The 20996-nt window shown below is 43.0% G+C and overlaps 1 protein-coding gene across 4 annotated transcripts in view; it reads right to left on the bottom strand.

Moving 5' to 3' along the window:
- Nucleotides 1–20996, bottom strand: part of LOC135324656 (netrin receptor DCC) — a 547074-nt gene that overhangs the window by 280598 nt on the left and 245480 nt on the right. For all 4 annotated transcript variants that reach the window (XM_064501341.1, XM_064501342.1, XM_064501343.1 and 1 more), the window contains exons 3-5: nt 17252–17536; nt 1541–1691; nt 1073–1209 (exon numbers count right to left, since the gene is read on the bottom strand). In XM_064501341.1, coding sequence (XP_064357411.1) covers nt 1073–1209; nt 1541–1691; nt 17252–17536 — 573 coding nt within the window. The remainder of the gene's footprint in view (nt 1–1072; nt 1210–1540; nt 1692–17251; nt 17537–20996) is intronic.

Genomic DNA, 20996 nt, shown 5'->3' with positions numbered 1-20996 from the left:
CTCAAGAGGTTAACTTCCATTTCAATATTTGATTCGTTACAATGAAAACAATTTCATGATAAATGAAGTGAACCTTTGCAATTATAAAGCCACATTTTTATTTTTACCCAGTAAAACAATGTATTACATCAATGTACCTGAAGAAATAGAACTGAACCTTCCATCATGAGTAATTATTGTATGTTATTATGGCTTGATAAAAGGATATTGTTATACAAGCACTGAATATCCTATAATCCAAATTAAGGCTCTGTTCACTAATGAAAGTATTTTTTACGCATAAGCTTTAAAGCCAGAATGCAAAATGAACAGCGCGCTGAAATATGCTATTGTTTGACTAAGTATTAACTATGTAGTTCTTTAGATCTTACTGAACAACACTAATGCAATTTGCTATTGTTCAATGATTCAAGTAAAGAAAAAAGGCAGCTCGCAGATTTTAACATATTTCTGATTCCATTAGCATTTGACATGAGGAAGGAGTGTGCAATTTAAGACACCTGAGAAAGCACCTTCTATCAGCAGTGCTCTTTTTCACGAGGACGGGAACAGTGGGGACCCTCAGCACATCGCTGCTGAGGGAGCCCCTCCACAAAGTTACTTGGGCTCTCGTTATTGTGGTGATCTTACCGTATGGACTGTTGATGACATTGGATAAAAACAAGATCCCAGTAACAGCCCTGTTCCTCTGATCCCACCATAGGATCATGGCAGGAGCCACGGCCCCTTTGGTAAGCAGCATTGTGCACAAAAGCGATGCCCGTTCCAATGTCAGGAGCAAGGCCCCAGGAACAAGAAACAAAGGCAAGGACCGTGTTCAGACCGCAGTGACAATTAGCATCTGATACCGTAAGGTGTTTGGCAACAGCAAGGCTATCCAGCCCTGCAGGAGGTATCAAAAGATTTACAGGACTTGGTTTATGTGCATGCGAATACCTGATCAAAGCAGGGAGGGAACTGCACAGTCTGCAGTTACTGGAGCTCTGAAAATAGAGCCACAGTAGGAAAGGGAATGATTAAAAGTGTTCTCAGAAAAGCAAAGTGGATCCAGTTGATGGAAACCTCTACTCACCCATCACCGACAGCTCTGCGGAGCCACTGCTGTTCTCGTTTTTGTAGGTGACGACACAAGTGTATGTCCCAGAATCATCATCAGTCACATTAGATATGAGTAAGTTACTGCCAGCCAGCAATGAATACTTTCTGGACCTGAAATATTGATAACATACATCCAGAGTATGGTAAGATGGTTTAGCTTTCTTTCTAGAAAAAATACACATAATAAATTATCCATAAACAGTTCTCAGCTGTGATTTTACTGCTAATAACTTCACACTTCCATTTTAAATGTCAGCCTAAAAGTCTCTCGTAACACGTGATATTTATGATCAAATTCCACCCCCGGATTTGATGCAGAGATTAACCGTATCAGAAGGAAGAGCTGTGCCCAGGCTGGTTATTATCCCGGAGGAAACCGCAGCGGCCTCCATGCCCGCGCCAGGGGCACGAGCGCTACCCGAGACACCCGCCGCGGAGGTACCTGAGCGGCAGCACTTCGTCTCCGCGCAGCCACGTGAAGGTGGGATGGGGGGATCCGGACACGCAGCACTCCAGGACGGCATCCTTCCCCTCCGTGGCCACGACGCTCGACGGGCGCTGAAGGAAGAACTGCTGCCTGTGCAAACCCGGATCTACGAGAGGCAAAAGAGACGGTTATCGCCCAAAACAAAACAACCAAAAAAGAAAGCTTTTTTCCTTGGGAAAGGGGAATACGAAACTGCTGATCAATAACGCACCCAAGAGACTGCAGCTTTCACAGACTTTTTCTGATGGGGAAAAATAGAAAATCATAGTAGAGAGACATAAAAAGCGTATCAAGTGGCAATCTCGCCGACCGCTTATGGGTTGAACCCAAGGGAGCAATTGCGAGGCAGAACACCACCATCTTTCTGGAAGGTGAGAAAGGAGTGTTTATATGCCAGGAGAAAGATTAGGTCTCGGAAAGCCACAGGAAAAGGCACAGCCACGGCGGGAAACGACAAAGACGGATATGCACATAAGGTTAAGAGAAGTACCGGATTAATGATGCTGCTTTGGAGCTGGAAGAGGGATGTTCATGAACATGAAAGGTGAGAGAAGAAAAGAAAGCTCCAAGTAAGGTCGAGGAAAACAGAGAACATGAAGAATAAAATAACTTGAAAAATCTAAATTGCAAAGGAATAAGGAGAGAGATGAACGGCCCAAATTCTCCTTTGCCTTACAGGGAAAAAGGCAGGAAGAATGAAGGACTGGAGAAGAGCAGGCAATCCTATTTTGATATTGCACATACAGTAACACACATCCAACAGCCAGTGTCACCGAGGAAGTCATCTTAGCCATTCGCAGGGAACTGCATCGCTCCTCTTAATGCAAACGAGGACATGCACTATTACCTTAGTATATACAATTCAGTATAAGGTAGTTATCAAAGCAAAAAAACAAAGCATTTTTTCTTTTCCTAAAATTAGTTGCCCAAAGATGAGAACAAACATGAAAATGCAGAACACATGTAAACAAGAAGCGTAAATAGCAGCTAAATCTTAACACAGGAGCATCTCCTCCCCTCCAAAAGCACTCAGTGCTGAAATCGCTAAAAAGTCATCTTTGATTAAAATAATGATCCTAGCCAGCATGGAAGATGTGAGCAGCAATAAAAAGCACAGCGATAAAAAACAGGAAAGATGACAACAATGAAGATTAAATTTAAAGTTAGAAAATGAGACAATAGGTAATCGAACCTGGAGGCTTTACCAAAACGTGTGGCCAAAAGGGTTATTCAGATACAGGGGGGAAAAAGGCAGCTCTGGAGGCAGCACAGGCTGGATTTTAGATGAAGCTGCAAAACCCTAACACGCACAAAAATAGTTTAGTATGTATTTCTGCTGTGTGCTTTGAGAAAGCAGGATAGCACATTCTTAGAGAGACGTGAAATACTTCTTCACTATTTAAGGATAAATTTTATATTAAGGATTTAAGTTAATAAAGTTATCTGAAATTAATCTTCGATTTGATGGATAACTTTGTATCATACATTAAACTCTGGAAAGAAACCGCAAAAGACAAAACTGAAGCTGCCCGCGCAGAAGCACGTGCCCGCCTGGGCCAGGGGCACGGGGCTCCCCAGACTGTTATCCACACCGGTCAGCGCCTACAGGCAGAAACCCAAAACCCGCACAGGCGGAAAATAACAGGAGGAAAAGTTGCAAGTTCAAGTCCATGAAGACGAGAACATCCTCGTTGCTCAGGCAAGTCCCCAGGAAGGGCCACCACCGCCGTGAAGGTGGCAGGTGGCACCTCAGGTTTCCACCGACGCTAGGAAGACTTGGGGGTACCTACCATCAGCAGGCCACAGAAATTACGCTCTTAGTCTGTCCTTGTGGCCAGACAGTAAAGGTTATAATCAGTTTTACTACCAGAGGAGCCTGCACAGCATAACTAAATATATTTTAAGTGTCAAGCAGCAAAACTGTCGCTGTCATGGCGTGCAACGCTCATCTTGCCATCAGCACTTGGAAAGAAGAATCCACCTGCTATCACAGACTGCTGCAGTTGACAAACCACAACCTCCAACCCTGGGCCACCTTTGGGGGCAGGAGTGGACCCCCACCCTCAAAAAATAGCACAGGAGCCCAGGAACGAGGACGGGAAGGGGGATGTTCACTGAAGCTACAACTCTGTAGCCGCAGGCTTACACGGATAACCAGCACCTCGCTGTTGGAGAAACTCCTGCCGCGGGAGGAGCAGCACAGCTTTCAGCAATAGGTTCCCAATCCAAGCACGAGCGGAGCACAGTGCCCCATGGTTGCTCCCATTTAAGATCTCTTCCCTTTGGGCTTCACCTCTCAGATCCATCAGCAGTCTAAGCAGCTCCAAGAGCTAGCAACGTCAACTTGCATATGCAGTGGGTCAGAGCTTGTTTTGTTGCATTAGAGACTAATGTGATTCTGCCAGAGAACCTATTGATTGTACAAATTTACTGTTCTATTGTTTTGTTTAGCAATAATCAATGAATAAACCAATACAAAATATTTTAAAGATTTTTTTTAAACTTATGAAAAATGCTTTCTATATTCAAATACTATGAAAACAGGCAGAAAAAAAGAGAAGACGGAAGAAGTACACCATCCCTCTCCCCCAGCGAAGACCTCCCGACCCGCGGCGCTGCCCGGGGCAGCCGGCTCCGACGCCCCGGGGAGCAGAGGAAGGGCGAGCACAGCACCCAGACAGGGGCAGAAACTAAGCAGCATGTGTGGGTGTGCAATAAAATAAAAAGACAATTGTAATTGTATTACTAGTATTACAACTCGTTCTGTAAATAAGTATTCTAACCGCACTATTATTCTATTTTCTGTGATAATCAGATCTAGACTAATGACGATTCTTGAATTAGACTGTTAAGATTTTCATTATACTAGCAACACTCCTGGCTGTACTTTTTATACATATAAGAAAAGGGTGCTTCCTCCTTGTCCATAAATAAGATTTTAAGCATAACAAAATACTTAGAGCACTACTGAATGTTGAGGCTCTGTACAGGCCCAGGTTAAGCACGCGCTAGGCAGACCTGCTGGATTAGGTCTTTTGTGGTCCTTGCTGGGGGCTTGCGTCCCCACCGGCACCGCGCGAGAGACCGTGCTCAACTCGAGATGTCTCTGTGCACACACATGATGCTGAACTACAGACACAGAGATAACTGTCAGGTCCAAACTGGAGGTGCCATTTGGCAACACCAGCCCAGAACAGCCCTGCTTCTGCAATTAGGCAGATGTTCAGCAGAATCTTTTTAATTATGTTTTCAGAATTAGCCTCAGATTTGGTCTTCTCAGATGCTTTCCTGACATTGCTAAGGGGGATTCAGGGGCTAAGAAGCCTGTGTGTGGCCATATGAGCGTCACTGTTTCTTCAGTGCTCCATGCCATTGAACCAGCTATTTCCAGCTTAAAAAAATAAATAAATAGAGTAAAACCTATCAAATATGACATTTTCACATTAAGTGAGTAGATTTTATGACCAAAGGACCCACAGCAAGCTCAGTAACATCTATTTGAATGAAACACACTCTTCAGGAAGGCATGTAGTCTTGACTATAAAGATAGGGAAGTTCTTGTAACACCCTTCTCCACTTGATTAATCATGAGCACTCGGTACCTTCTCCCTGACAAGGCACTTGTACGCCCCAATCAAGCCCACATAATCGACCAACGATGGACGAGCTTTAGCAAATGAGAAGGTATTAAGTGACATCCTGGTTCCACCATAGTCATTGATCCGGTTCGGCCACCACCTAATCTCTTACACATCGTGTCATGTATGGTCTGAGCTCACAGCTCCATACCCCCGATCGATGGGCACGAGACAGGACATCTTTTGGTCATCTTCAGTATTGGTCTATAATCAAGCAAACTGAGAAATGATGCATCTACCTCTATCAGCAAGTGGCCCCTGAAACACCTCTGCTTTCCAGGATATCCAGCACAGAAGTGACCTTCAGCGCAAGATCTCCCACATGAAATACAGAGCTGCTCTCTCCCCTTGCAAAACTGTAATTCAATTATGTTTAAAAATGAACCCATACCTAAAATCAATTACAAAACAATGAGCTGTATGAACTTATTTTCCCTGAACAAAGCAAAACCTCTCACTTCTTAGCTAAGATTTTTCTTGAACACAATATCCAGTAATGAAGTTACTGCTATACATCTACCTTCCACACTCCCTAAACTGATGACACAGTTAAAATTCAAAACTACAAACAGGATTTGTGTATGTGATTTTGACATTCTCCAATAACAGTGATTTCTGCGAATATCAAGCTCTTCATAAAAAATATTTTCATAAAGCCTTATTAGGATAAGTCATTTTGTCTCCTTTTTATAGATGGTTATAGACTAATTGCAACATTTTGTGATCTGGCTAAGGCCATATAAGCAAGCTGAGGCAGGGAAAGGTCTTGAATTAATTTCTTCTCATTTTTATCAGAAAGGCATAGCTTCTATTACATGTTATCGGCATAATTAATGGTCAATGATTGTTCTCTCAGCAAAACCTCAGATTTGCCTCAGTATACATTGACAAGAGTGGAGGACATACATACTCTCCTACCAAATTGGTCTTAAACAAGCATAAGTCAAGAAGGTGTAACTTTTTTCTGCCCAAAGAAAATGACATTGCAAGTTCCCTTGGATCCAGCCCTGGAGATGCAGCACTTCAGCACTAATGAGAAAAAAGTTACTGCAGTATTTCAGCAACACTGCGTATTAGGAAAAAAAAAACGCTCACATAAAGAAAAGTGTTGCATCCCATTGTATTGCCTTGTACTGCACTAAGCTACTTTGTGCTACAGTGCATTTGTAAATGTTGCTCAATTGACAAAAGACTCCCATATTACTCCCATGAAATTTTTCTGAACGCATTTGGATAACACTGTACTTGGCCAGCACAATTTTATTTTTTATTGCAGCGGTTTTTATATTGCAAATTGCAGAACTGAGATGCCTTTAATGTGACACTGATGTGATGGAATATCTCTAAGTGTTCATAGTCACATTTCCAAATTCGATTAAAAGAGATAAAGATTTATACCAACTAAAACCCAATTTTGCTCTCTACTGTCAGCGAAGAAAGGCCAGCAAAATTCCCCGACCTGATCTCACCATCATGCCTGGAGGCTGAACACTTAATCCCAATGAGAAAGCAAGGGTTATGTGTGAACAGTGTTAGAGAAATCTGTCATTAAAGCGATACTGATCTCTCAATATACAGAATGCATTAAAACGTATAACCAGAATGTGGTTACTGCGATGGGATTTGCTCCTCTCCCTCCGCCAGCCCCCTGTGCTAGCAGTTTTCTGCTGCATCCCTTCTGTGCTCCCCGCCTAAGAAAAGCAAACCCAGCTCAGCAGAGCTACAGGACGCGACATGTCCAGGAGCACCCAGGCAGTACGGAGACAGAGACCGTAGCATCAGCACTGACATGCACCAGGGCATTAAGGCGTTCTCCCTACTGTAGGAACTTCAAAACACATTAACTAAAGTAAGAGGAAAGCAGTGCCGAGTCGCTGCTGGAGCCCGGGACTGTACATCAGGGGTCCTGCTTCCAGCTTTAATGACGACTTCTTGTGCTGCACGCAGCTTCCCCAGCCATAACAAAGACAAAATATTTACAGGCCTTTCACTTGTTCTTTGGGATCCTTAGATAAAAGGATAATATAAAATTTATTACGGATGTGACTGTAGAAGTAGAGAAGGGGCCCTGTTGTTTTGCTTTGCCTTTTTTTTTTTTTTTTTTTTTTAACAAGACAAGAGGAAGCAGCATTTTCTCTGACCATTAGTTTGAAAGGCAAAAACATAACAGGCTGAGGAACTGCTCCACAGTTACATTATCTTATAACCTTAAAATGGAGAATGGAGCTGAGACAAGAAAGTAGTAATATACATTTACATTCTTCCTTTCAGCTGTACCCCAGAGCTCTGGCAAACGTTGCTGTGGACCTGCACTGTCCTCGAGATGCAAAGACGCAAGCCAGGGAGCAGTGGTTTGATCCAGCTGGTAACCGAATCTAAAGAGGAGCTGAAAAGAGATTTTTGATGTGACCCCATGAATATAACTTGAGAGAGAGAGATTTTAAATTAATTTTGCATACTCCCAGTCCTTGTCTGAGTTGAAAAGATCAAAAACAAGCTTAAACCAACCCTTAGGAATGAGCTGTGGCAGCCTCAGACTGATTCATAGCTTTTAATGGGTAAAGGGGACAATCTTTTAAGTCATGTTCACATGGCTATCCTCTAACCTTTCTCCAAAATTTCTGAAAATGTGGTCACCCAGCTGGACCCCCTATTCCAGCAGATCCCACACAACCTCAGCCCAGGAGTGATGGAGCTCCTCTGCCACCCCCCGGCAGCCACTTGCTTGTTCTCGCATTTCACTACCCTGCCCCACAGCAGCTGGGGGGTTTGTTGTTTGTTTTTAATATCAGGAGCTCCAATAGGTTTCTTGCAGTCCTCTGGAAAGTTTTCAGTATTCAAAATTTATGGTCAACAATTAATGGTCCAGAGAATATCTCAGATTCTCCAGGACATTTTTTATCCTGATATGACCACCTTAAAACATCCGATTTTGGAGAAGATTTTTAAGTCAATGTCAAGATAGCACTGGAATAAAAAAAAAAACAAAAAAAAACCCAGATACTACTGTTTAATATCCAATGCCTTGTGTAGAAGCACTTTTTTTCTAAAATTAGTTTAGAAATTTTATTGAACATTTCTGCCTTGCAGCCATAATTATTGAAACCTGTTCTACCACTTTCATCCTTTCAGAATAAATTCATAACAAAATTGTTTCAGTTGCATTTTAAAAACACAGCTGTACTGTACTAATTCTTCGCATCTTCCACATCTTTGATTCCTTCAGGTCTCCATGAATCCTGGACTTTGATTCGTAATTACTATTAATGGATTTTTGCCCCAGCGTTTAGAGCTTTCCTTAGTTCCTTTGTAACCAATCTGCTGGGGGTAGGACTGGGTTTTCCACCAAGACTGCCTTTTCTCTCAGGGTGTTATAGCAACATGGGGTGTGTGTGTGTGTATATATATATATACACACACATATATATACATACACATACACACACACACTTAATTTCCTCAATAGCCATTCAAATCATTCCACTTAAACTCTCCATGTCAGTCTGACTCTTGCACAGGGGAACTCTCTTCTGTTTTAGAGATAACTTTCCAAAACGTTGTGGAGATTAAAGAGTCACGTGTGTTTTGCTAGCAAACTGGGTCAACGGCCAAAGAAGAAAACAATGCTTCATGTGCTAAAATGCACTAAAAAGCTGTGAGTTCATAAAAAGGCATAAAAGGTGTAGGAGCAACACAAAATTCTCTGCGTTCGCTGACTCCAGGAACCCAAGGATGAAGGAGAACAGGATTAATTCCCTTTTGCCTCTACAAGCAGAAGTCTGGGACACAAGGGTGGATGGAGTGCTTGGGGCCCTCTGCTTCTTTAAACTTAATCCAGGACTTTTTAGATCTATTTACCCTGCAAAATAAAGGGATCACTCTAGCAATCCAAGAGCCCTTCCTTACCTGTCCTCCTTGTAAACATCTGGCAACATCTCCTACTCACTCCTGGACAATCTTGCATACTACTGCACAACCACTAGCCAAGGTGACCTGTAATCTGCAGCACTGGTGTAATACAGCTCTGAAGCTGGCAGAGCTGAGCAGGAGAAGACCCCGCACTGGTAGGACTTGCTCATCACGTTGTAGAGACTTAAAGCAAGCACTCCTCAGCTAAATCCCAGTCTGTAACCCATCATCCCTGATGTTCAGGAGCTATAATAGTCAAAACACCACTGCTTATCAGCATCAAGCAATTTTCATTATTAAAACACTAATGCCATTATTTAGTATAAAACAAACCTCAAAGCAGGAATGCAAAGGCTTGTTCCAACACTAGAGAATTCTCTTTTTGTTTGCAATTCCTTTGGACTGCATTTGGAGAGCAGATGCACTGATAAATTTAAATTGAAGAGAACCACCCAGCTCTTTTTCTGCTTACCCAAATCTGCAAACCAGCCTATGGCCCACGAGCTGACAGTACAGCGTCCTCACATCTAGCTCAATTTCATGAGGTTAATCGCACACCGGTAATCTCCAAAAAGCAACCTATGCCTTCAAATCCATTCAGAAAGAAATTACACAATATTTTCTTTGGGCCCTCGTTCTGATCTAAATCTGTGCTTCAAATATCATGAGTGTTGAAACCAATCCCATTTAGACTGATCACTGAAACTTGTACATATTTAATAAATCTAAATGCTCATTTGGCAACTAGCCAGGGACTCAACAGTCCTGTTGAGGAGGAGACAACAGCTCTTTAGTAGATATTAGTTACTGTTCTTATGATAGCAGTGATCCTGAGATGAGCTCGGCACTAAAAGGGCACACTAACCATAAGCCTGTATCTACTTGCCTGCTTATTTTTCCTTCCCACTATATAAATTTCTAAACATGGTAAACTGATACTTTTTTTTTTTTTAATAAAGTATATATTATTATAGAAAACTTGCGTATTTTAATGATAAAATATATATTTTAAGCAAATGGTTTAACCTGTTGAGAATACCTCCTTGTTTTGTTCTATAATCAGTTTATTAAGCACTAATCAGATTCATCAGGGGTGGGAATCACTCCTCATTAGGTTTAATAAACATTTGAAACTTAAATTTTTGTTGAAGGTTAGAATATAAGTAGCTTAAAAATGAACTCAAACGCAATTCATTTTGGCAGCAGAATATAGGACTACCCCTGTGCAGTTTATTAAATAAAGCTTTTATAAGTAGGAATTTTCCATTTCGGATACATGTGGGAAGATGATAGCCCTTCCACGTACGCATGAACATCTTGCACTTCCTACCTTGTTTTTAGATTTGACTTTAATAGATGACATCTTAGAAGGAGATATTTACCAAACAAAAAAACCATATTTTCCCCCAAGCCATTCAAATCCTACCAATAAAAAGCAAACCAAAAAAACCAACCGCGAACTGCGCTGTTACTAAGGAACGTAACGTTTTAGGTGATGACAAATCGCTTGGCAGTCAACACAAGCCTCAACGTCCAAGTGGTTTCCTCCTAATAAGATAAGAGCGAAGCCCTTTGGGGTGCTCGCCCACCCCCTCAGCAGTGCCAGCGCTGCCGATCCCGACCAGGGCGAGGGATTTGGTGCCCCCGTTCCCAGGGCAGAAAGGCAGAAGGAACGGCTATCGCTGTCTGGCCCGACTAGCTGCTGACCACGGGCCATGGGATTTTACCAAGCAATTCCTGCTTTGGAGCCGGATCATGTGAACATGCTACATGCTTTTTTTTCCCCAGAAGGAAATCCAACGCCCATTTAAATGCAATTAATGGAAAAACCATGGCATCCTTAAATAAACAGTGCCAAGGACCATCACTGATTTTAAGTGTACATTTTTTTTTCTAGTTGCAAGAATACCACTTCAGGTTTCCATCCATCAGGGTTTTTTTATACCCTTGTGCTGCAAATTAAAGAGCCTTTTCCCCCAGATGAGCACTTGCAGACCACAGTAACATGAGTTCTATTAAAATATCTCCTAGATAAAGCACAAAAAATCCCCCATGCTTATCAAAAAACAGGCTTTGTACAACAAATATTATACTTCTTTCCTGAACTATTATTAATTTATCAGCCTTCACTGCCTCAGCTCCTGCGGCTGGCTGGAAGCTCGTGCCCCGCCGTTACCCACGCGGCGGGATCCTCTCCAGAACCGCCGTGGCTCCGGTGGTGACTGCACACCCGGCCGCATCCCTTCGCTTGAACCAGGGTTGCGGCACAGCCGGTGCCACGAGCTCAGCTCCTCGCACCAGCCCCATCGGCCTGCAGCGGGGACCTGACCTGCGCCTGGTATTAGGCAGCGCTCCCCCGATCTGTGCATCTACAAACCACCTGAACTCCAAAGAATGACCATAGTTAGGCCAAGAGATCCCGGCAGGAAATAAACACCGGAGAGTGCATATAGGATAATATTTTGCCTAAAAGGATATTGTGGTTAAGGTAAAGCAGTGACTTGGACAACTACCAGCTAAGAGAAAACATACACCAGCGCAGAGACCCTCGCTCGGCCGAAAAGTCAAGAAGAGATCTTTGAGCTCTCTTTACATCTCATACAACCTCAATGTATTGCATGAGAAAGTGATGGCTGAGCTTCAACAAAGGCTTAAGCTTAGGCCAATCCTTCTCCGAAATATATTTAACTAAAATTCGTATCACACAGCAGCATCTCCTGCATTTCCCATACAGACCTCTACCAAACACGCCGCCCTCAGACAAGCTGCCTACTACGTTTAGATTGCTATTCAAAATTAAGCCGAAATTGTGATTTTCGCTGACGCACAGAAGTAATTCAGAAATTCTGTGCATACTACAACAGTGTATTTAAGTCACTCTAACGTTGTAGTTTCTCATCTTTTAAGAGACAGAGTCACTTCAGTATCAAAGCCAGCCTTAGCTCAGGAAGCAAACTGTGTGCGCTATTACTTAAACACGAGCACCAGCTTTCCCGCTGTTGTCATCGTTCTCTCCTCAGGTTTTTTTGTACAGTAATGTTATTTCCTCTAAAATAATTAGGAGAGGGTGTGTAGTTATTTGAATATTTTTTTTTCATGTTTTCAGTATTTACTGCAACTTTTCACTTGAGATTAAGTTTCTGGACCCTAAAGAAAACAAAGGCATTTCAATTAGAAAGGTGAGAAAATGTGCACTCAAAACAAACTTCCTCCGAAAAGCTGTGATGGCTGCTCAGAAAACTGAGAAACAGATAAAAAACCTCATGGAGAGCTTTCTGATCAGGTTTGTTAGCAACTTTTATACTAGTTCCTCTCCAAAATCTGTTCTCAAATGGCACGCACAGTCCTACAGGCAGATGGTTTCTGACAGAGGGTGTAGGAAGCTGAGCTGTTTGCAGCACGAGAAGGAAGTGTTAGGGAAACGTCTCCTATTCGGGACTCCTCCCGCTGCAGCGAGAGCGAAGGAACCGAGATGCAAGAGAGATGCACGGATATAACTCGGGTTTGTCCCGAGGTCGTACAATTCCCCCGTGCGCCACGGCATCGCTTCCCCAGGACGCAGCAAGCATTACTCAATACCAAGATCTCAATTAGTTCAATAAAGAATAAAAAAACACTGTCCTTGCAAGTCAAAGAACTTAGGTGACCACTATATACTGACTTTCCATAAAGGTTCTTGTGTAGCATGGCAAGGGACAATCACAGTTGTGGGGTATGTACAAACTGTTGATCCATATGGCATCCGTCTGTCTTTCAAAGATGTGACTCATTCTCCAGAGGAACGTCCTTCCCTGGGTTGAGGTCCTCTCTAGACAGAAAAGGGGGAACCTCCCACATTCTTGAGAGCCAACACCATGCAGCTGCTTTGCCAAATATTTTAAGATAAGCGCTGACTTGTGAACATACGCATATTGGCTTGTGGGCTCATCTGAACAGTCGTTCATAGGTTGTCACTTCTCTCACTGATCACCACATCAGCGAGGTTTATGCTGGCACAGAAGCATGCCAGAGAAAACACGATACGGGGATAGCAGTAACAGAATTGGTCACAGAAGTACATGAAGGGATCAAGGTGCTCTGCTAAGATAAACCTGTCTTCTACTCTATGTTGTAGGTAGAAGGGTTTGGAGGTATCATTATTTAATCAGTACTTACACAAGATGGGGGGCTATCTTTGGGCCTGCAACTATGTCCAAGGGCTGAATATTGAACGTGGAGCTGTTGAAGGAAAGATGCAGCGGGGGCATCTGGTGATGCACACCCAGCAGTTTGCAGCTTATCCCACTAATATTCTGCCTTCAAACTGAAAGTAAAACTGGAAGTTTTCCACTTCTATCATTTCTGCTTTGATATTAACACCCAATTCCTACCACTGATGACCTGCTCTAGGTACTCATTAGCACTGGTTGAACAAATGAAAGTGTCGTTTTTTGGATCAATTAAAACTATTCATAAGTTTATATTAAAGTTATTGTTCTAGGTAAAAGTAAAAAAAAGAAAGAAAGAGAGAAAATTATTAAAAACCTGCTAGAGTAGTAAAAGCATTTACATTGATTTTTTTTATATTAATCTGTGCATATTTAATTGTAAAGTCACATTTAAACATGGAGATTTTTCCTGAGGAAAAGCCTGTTCATTTCCTGATAGTCTTGTGTTTTTCAGTATAACTGATGACCAGTGAAACCAATTCTTAACCCATAGCTCAAATGCTCAAAATAATGATAAAAAAGTACTCTGGCTTTGAAATAATAATAAAAACAATTGCTCTGACTTGCAGGTATTCAATATATTCCTGTGGAAAGACATTTCTTGGCATCCTCACACATGTGATAATGCAAAACACAGACTTCAAATATGCAAAACAAAATGATACTTGCAATGTTTCTACTCTTGGTCAGATTTTAAATAAAAAAATAGATGAATATACTCTCTTGTCAGTCAACATATCCTGGGAATGCTACCAGCTAGGTAACTCTGAAAGCAAGGAGCCAACTTACACTAACATATAGGAAAGGATATGGAAAGAACAAAGAACAGATTCGAAGATGTGAAGTACATTCGCTAACAGTTTTTGTTTGTTTAGAAACACAAAGTGCTAATTGCGTTTCATGTGAGAAAATTCCAGTGAAAGCTTGTACAATTGAAGACCAGCCAGCAGACAGAGAACAGCTAAAAAAATATAGACACTTGATAAGATATTGTAATCTCACTAGCCTTATATAGAAGGAGCTACACTTGTGTTTTATGATCCTACCAGTGAATGCTGAAATTAGTAAACACAACTACATAAAGTTTCCTTTAGTGATTCAGCTAAAAATTTCCTGCCTAGTGCCCTGTCTTATCTGCCAGGCACGTTAATGCATCTACAAAGTACTTCCCCCCCCTTTGGTAAAGGTGGTTTGAAGGCTTATCATTCATTAGTTTATACATTGAGTTAAACTACAGATTTTGTGCTGGTAAACTGAATTTTCCTTTTTTGTCCAGAAAAGCACCAATTACTTCATTAAAGTATTCTTTTCTCCTCCCTCTAACATGTTTGATGATGTGTGAAGGCGTTTTCTACCAAAGGAGAGAGATCTCCAAGAGAAGAGAGATCTCCAGACCCACCATAATGTCAAATCAAACCAGCAGCCCTTCAACCAAAGCAGCAGAAGTAGTATTCATGTTTCTCCCTCACTCTTTTCTCTTACATTCTGTTTGGAAGCTGTAGAGAAGATTAGAGAATACTAGCCAGGATCACAGCCAATTTTGCAAGTACCATTACTTTCGGAAGTACTGGATATTCCAGTACTTTGATACTCACAAGCAGGTGAAACAGGAGCTCCTAGATGGACCTCCTGGTATTTGTTGCATGGGCTGCACGTACAGAAGCAGGAAACCCTACTTTGGGATATGAGAATTTAACTTTGGCTATTCCCTCTACTTATAGTGCAAATCCTGACAGTTCTGCTGAGCATTCAAAGAGATCACAACCGCTACAACAGCAACGTTTTTAAAATACAGAGAAGTACGATACGCTACTACCTAAGGCTCTTCTTTTGGTGCCTATTCCTTTGAACAGGATTTAAGAGATTCTTTTCTTTTTCTTACTAACAAGACAACCAGCAGCAGCATTCTGCCTTTGCTAGTTGTGGAAGAGGAGAATTGCAACTGAAAGTGGATTTTTGCCAACAGCTGAAAATAGGAGAGGCAAATTTAACAGCAAGGTATCAGATGGTGCTGAACCAAAGGATGCACATGATATCAAAATTCACAAGAAGCTCAATAAGATCCGGATTTGTGTTTCAGCAACACCATTCATTTCTTGTAATAGTTTTGTCTGTTCACATTTGCTGAAATGAAGCCTTTAGTACTTGCCCTAAGCCAAAGTCTGACTGACTCCACGAGTTCCTTGTGACATATTTTCCACGCTATTTGCTCTAATGTTTCCCTGGTATAAAATTTTAACATGCTGGGAAAAGATAAACGAATTCCCTTCCCTCCTATGGGCAACCTAACAGAGGCCATTTAGCCAGAATGTTAATAACCAAAAACTGGAAAAAGGGAGGCACCAGTCTACAACGCATCAGAAAAGGGGAAGAATGGCAAAACAGTAATTCTCTGAGAAGCTGAGAGAAGTCCTTCAGGTCTATGTAAAAATTTAAAGTTCTGTGATATTCTTAATTCTCATTAAGAGAACTGAATTCCTCTCTCCACCACCCCCTCAATGGGCCTTAAATCACTGTTAACTGTCCAAAGGCAGGAAAGCCTAGGTGCTTCTACAAGCACAAGAAACAACCCATGGCTCCAAGGCGCCTGGAAGCCCCAGGAACACCAGCTCTGTGGCAGCCCATTATTGGGGAGGTCTTGCTCAAATGCTGGCTGCCAAGAAGACAGGAAAAAAACCCTGCACGGTGCAGGAACTCCAGGTGACGTGGTCTTGCCCTGTTGTCAGTGATAGCTGCTCTTCTGTTTTACAGCTCTGAAAAAAAGATCAATACCTACTGCCGCAGAAACTGAGGACCTGGGCTTGGGTTTTTAATTCTACATTTACAGGTTTGGGGTTTTATGTGGGTTATTTGTTTGTTTTTTCTTTTCAAGCATGAAATCCCAAATGCAGAAGGCTTGCTCTCCCAAATGCACTGCAATAAACTCCAGAGCTATATAATGCCCCTGGAAAGGAGAATCAGCTACTACTCTCATCAAGCTTCACAAGGGCAAATGCATGGACACTTCCTCAAGAGTGATTCTGGCCATACCCATTTCCATAGCATCTAGGCTTCATCTCCAAAGTCTGGGAATCCTGCGCACTTATCTCACTTAATGAAGAAGAAGAAAAAAAAAAAAAAAAGAAAGTCATGCAAACCAACAGCATATGATTAGAAAAGCATATCCAAAGAAATCCTAGAAGTATAGTAGTTGACAGCATCCCTGCTCCATTTAATTAGTGGTTGCATATTAGCATGCAGAACTGAAAGGGAAGGGGATTTTGCAGGAATACCCTCTTCACGTCACTCTTTCAACACTCAGTTCTTGATGGTATCTCTAGAAACATACTGCAGTGGTAACTGTTTACTTAGCTGATAAGTTTATTAAGAGGGGGAGCAAGATGCTCATTTGGCCATGGGCTGTTATGACTAAACTGTGTCAGATCCCAAACTGTGGTCCTGGAAACCCAGATCACATCAGGCACTGAAGTATCCAAGCAACCCAGCTTTGAGTATATAAATTCGGCAGCTAGTCTCAGATTAACTTTCTAGCCAATGGCGGGAGAGGAACACTTCCACAGTACTTTGGGACAGTAATTTGGGGCTATTCCCAACACTGTGAGATAAGAAGTACCCATCTCACCTTTGACTACATAAAAAGACCAGCTTCACACGTTTCTAAATTAAGTACTCGAAGTTAGGCAGCGTGAATACTTTCCTATGGTGTCAACTCCTCATCTTTGCATCCAACTGCTTCTAAAGGTCTCCAGGCTCTTCCATGTAAAGAAGAACTTGGAAGCTTGTAGAAGTAACTGGAAAGAAAGTGGGATAAATCAGCCTCGTGGCCCCAGGAGGAGTGACTGCTGTATCAGGGAGCAAAAGAACATCATCAAACAGAAGAAGGAGGCAGCGTAGAAGGATGTGCTGCTTACCTGCCAAAACTCGGACTTCTGCATCATTTCCAATTCTTGAACTCGCCGGATTTTTTGCAAGGCATCGATAGATTCCGCTGTCCCCCGGCTGAATCCTGCTGATCTGTAAAGCTCCAGAGGGCAGGACAGCAACCCGCGTGTCCGCCGGGCTCAGGAACAAGTCCTCCTGGTTCCTCTGCCAGTGTACCACGGGCATGGGCTCGCCGACGACTTCACACTTCAATAAGATTGTGTCTCCTGCAAAAGCCGTGACAGATTCTGTCTGGGAAAGAAACCTCAGTGGTCCTGAAAGCACAAGTAAAAGAAGCAATTACATAGCTGCTGAAAATAGAAGCCGCGTGCTGTTTCCAAGCTGATTTGGATTTGGTTAACAATCCAGACTTAAAAAAAGTGATATTCTGAAAAATACTTTGAGATCGCAATGATGGCTGGGTGACTAATGCTCTTTCCTCTGTAAATTACACTCATTAACAGCAAAGAAAAGATGTGTTATCAACATAAAAAGTAACAACCTGCAACCTGTTACTTCCAAACCCCCTCGGCAACAACTTTAACAGAAGTACAAATACGCTATAATGCAACACAAACTATTCAGAGCAGGATGACATTCAAAGGAAAGCAAAACCAAGCTTACATAAGATTAGGAAAATGTTACTGTTGCATCTTTCTGTTTCGTGGAGTCTTTTTACCAAACCGCACATCAAACTGCCTGAGTGACACATGCTCCAGAAAGACACGACCCTTCGCACGGAAGAAATAAGGAACCCCACCGGTGCAGCACGAGAGTGGGGGAAGATGAGCGGGGCTGCAGCAGAGCCTAGGAAGGCCACAAGACACTTTCTGCTAAAGAAGATCCTTGCAATCCATCTCTTCCAGACACACAACCTGGCAGGCTGTGCCTGGTTTCTCTAACAAGGGAAGCTGAAGTGCTGGGGCCAGATGCAGGTATTTTACTCCCCTTCGAAATTGCATTCAGTTGTGGCAAGCTGAAAACCAAAACAAGACAATTGCGACTTGAAACTCTGCAGGCACAAGATGCCCTGGAAAAGGGTGGAAAATTGCCTTCAGTGGATCACTGAAGACACTCAGGGCACAGGACAGCAAGTGTCTCCCACATGCTACAGAAGAAAAAACCTGCAAGAGTAGGACACAGCCTGCAAGATTCAAAGCACACGTCAGGGATGATCACGGACCTGCTTAACTGGGAGGCTGCTCATCTGCTCCAAGGAGGTACCAAGTCTTCAGAAGGGCAGGAAACTTGCAGACACTGAAAGCAGCTAAATTGCTATAGAGAAACAATTTTTTCCCAGAAATCCATGCAATAAGCCCATCAGCTGCTCTGTTGGGGAAGTGAAACAGTGACAGCGCTGGTTCCCTTGCAGACAGACCTATTCCCAGCATGGACACGTGGCACAGCACCAGGTATCGACCAGGCCACCCACCTGCCACCGCTTACCAGCCCCCCTCTCTCCCCGCCTCGGCCCCGCCAACTCGGCAAGGCCATATCCAGCATGACCAAACTGCAGCTTTAAAAAGCTTTCGAGGGAATGCAAAGAGTTACTGCAATTTTTCTTGTTAATAACTCAATCTGAAAATTCAGCCACCTTCACTCACCAATCCATACAGAGCACAGAAGAGGCCATAAAACCTCTTTTCTCTTCAAAGCTCAAAAAACATGTATAATAAAATTTATGGCTTAGCATTACAGGATCTTGCCAAAAACTTTTGCTTCGTCCCAGGGACGAGGCAGTAACCAGCTTTCCCATGGTTATGTGCAGAACTCATTTCTCTCTCTGCAGGATCGCAATATATGAGATCTTAAAGCTATCACCGGGACTTACTTTACAGCTCTCCGAGTTTACACTCATCTATTTTAAAGACGGTTTTTGAAGCCACACAGATGCCTGGATCACCGGGAGCCGGCTCAAGGGAATGGGCCAGTGAATGAACTCAGAAAGCCACTTTTGGAGACTGGAATTAAAGACAGCGCATCCGCGGCCGCGCTCGGCTCTGCAGCCGAAGCACTGCAGACGCACCGTGCTGCGTCCTACCCGCACCGCCTTAAAAACCCAGCTGAAAGCAGCACCCAGCTCCGATTACCATGCAAGCCGGTTGGCAGCCTATCAGGATCCCCATCTTCCCTTACAGAAGACCCAATTATTAAGCAATTAAAGTTCACTTAATAAAAAGGCTTATCATTTGGGGGACAGACCTCAGGGTCTGCAACGCGCTTAGCTATTAAATATTCAGCAATTTAGTAGCACTCAGTACAATCCCCCGGAGAAGCAGCGCTTTAAATGCTTTGTTTGTTTCAAATTAAAGTCTGCAAGGTTACTTAACATCAAGACAAGACCTTTTTCACTTCCAATTCACACAATAGCTGAAGGGCAGGAAACCAAAGTAATGAGAGAAAGCGCCGTTTCCTTCTGCTCAGCTCAGAAAATAGGAAAGAGCAAAAGCACGGGTGAGCGAATCTGGAAATAGAAATATTTCAGGAACTGCTGCTCTTCCATGGGCTGGCTTCCAAAAAGTTGCTCTTCTTCGGTTACTCTCTACGCTGTTCATTTGCTCCAAGCCCCAGCCCTGGAGGACCGGCCTGCCCGCTGCACCGCAGAATCAGGACAGACCTAACAGCGTGTTGTGCCTTCATTTGCAGAAATACGAGCCAAAGGGGCCCCTTTCTCGCTGCAAACCCCATCTCGCAAAGCTGGGAGCAGTATATCTCGGTGGAGATCACACCGAGGAACAGCCACCGGTCACGGACTTCTGAAGAAGCTAATCATGGGAAAAACGTGAAGCTACCAGCATACATGTAGCAGCACTTTTACAAGAGGCGGCCAGCCAGGGAGCTCCTGCAGTAAAGGGCAATACAGCCATGCTCAGCACAGCCTGTCAGGCTAACGAGAAAAATTCAAATGGAAGATATTAATATTCCAATAAAAATTAACATTAAGAAGATTTTATACATCTTTGCATTTTTTTTAAACATAAAACTCAGGCAGTTAGCATTTATAGGGATGAAAGTTGGACCAATTCACTACGAAGGGCAATGCACAGCCAAGCGAAGGAGAGGTAAGTGCCTGCAGAAGACGGGAACGTGCCCCAGGGTTTCAGGAGCAGAGGAGGCCAGAAGAAAGGCTGTAAAAAAATCATGAAATCACTGTAGGCCTATCTACTACGACACATTCCCAACAGAGGAGAATTTTAACCACTCCTCAGAAACACGGGCACACAGGCTTCCTCTGCAGTGCAAAACCAGCGTTGCATTTCTTTCCTCTGAGGTATGCTACAGAAGTACGTTCATCCATAATTTCCTGCCTGTTTGCGTATACCCGTGTTTCCCCCATCATATTCAAACAGCAAACCGAGGCTGCAGGAGACTTTCCCATCTGTTTGTCCAGTATCTAGCACCGCTTCCTTCTTAGGCTTTACGTACCCTTCCGTGCACAGCTCCCAGGGCACTGTCAACATTCACATATATCACAAAGTAATACGAGATAATATGATACAATAACAGGTGCAATTACTTTACAGGTGCGAGCATTTGAAAGCTTGACATATTTCAGATATTTGCAGCGTAACAGAACTGCTAAATGAAGTGAAGATGCTTGAGTGAACACAGTGCCAGCGCCCAGGAATGCGTGTTGGTTGAGTTGTGACTTGAACATGACTCCCCTTCTTGTGCCACTGGAGATGCCCACAAGCAAGCTTAACAAAGTTAACATGAAGTTACGGACAATGACAA

Source organism: Dromaius novaehollandiae, chromosome Z (genome assembly GCF_036370855.1).
Source record: "Dromaius novaehollandiae isolate bDroNov1 chromosome Z, bDroNov1.hap1, whole genome shotgun sequence".
Classification (NCBI taxonomy): domain Eukaryota; kingdom Metazoa; phylum Chordata; class Aves; order Casuariiformes; family Dromaiidae; genus Dromaius; species Dromaius novaehollandiae.
This window is presented reverse-complemented; position numbering and strand designations above follow the sequence as displayed.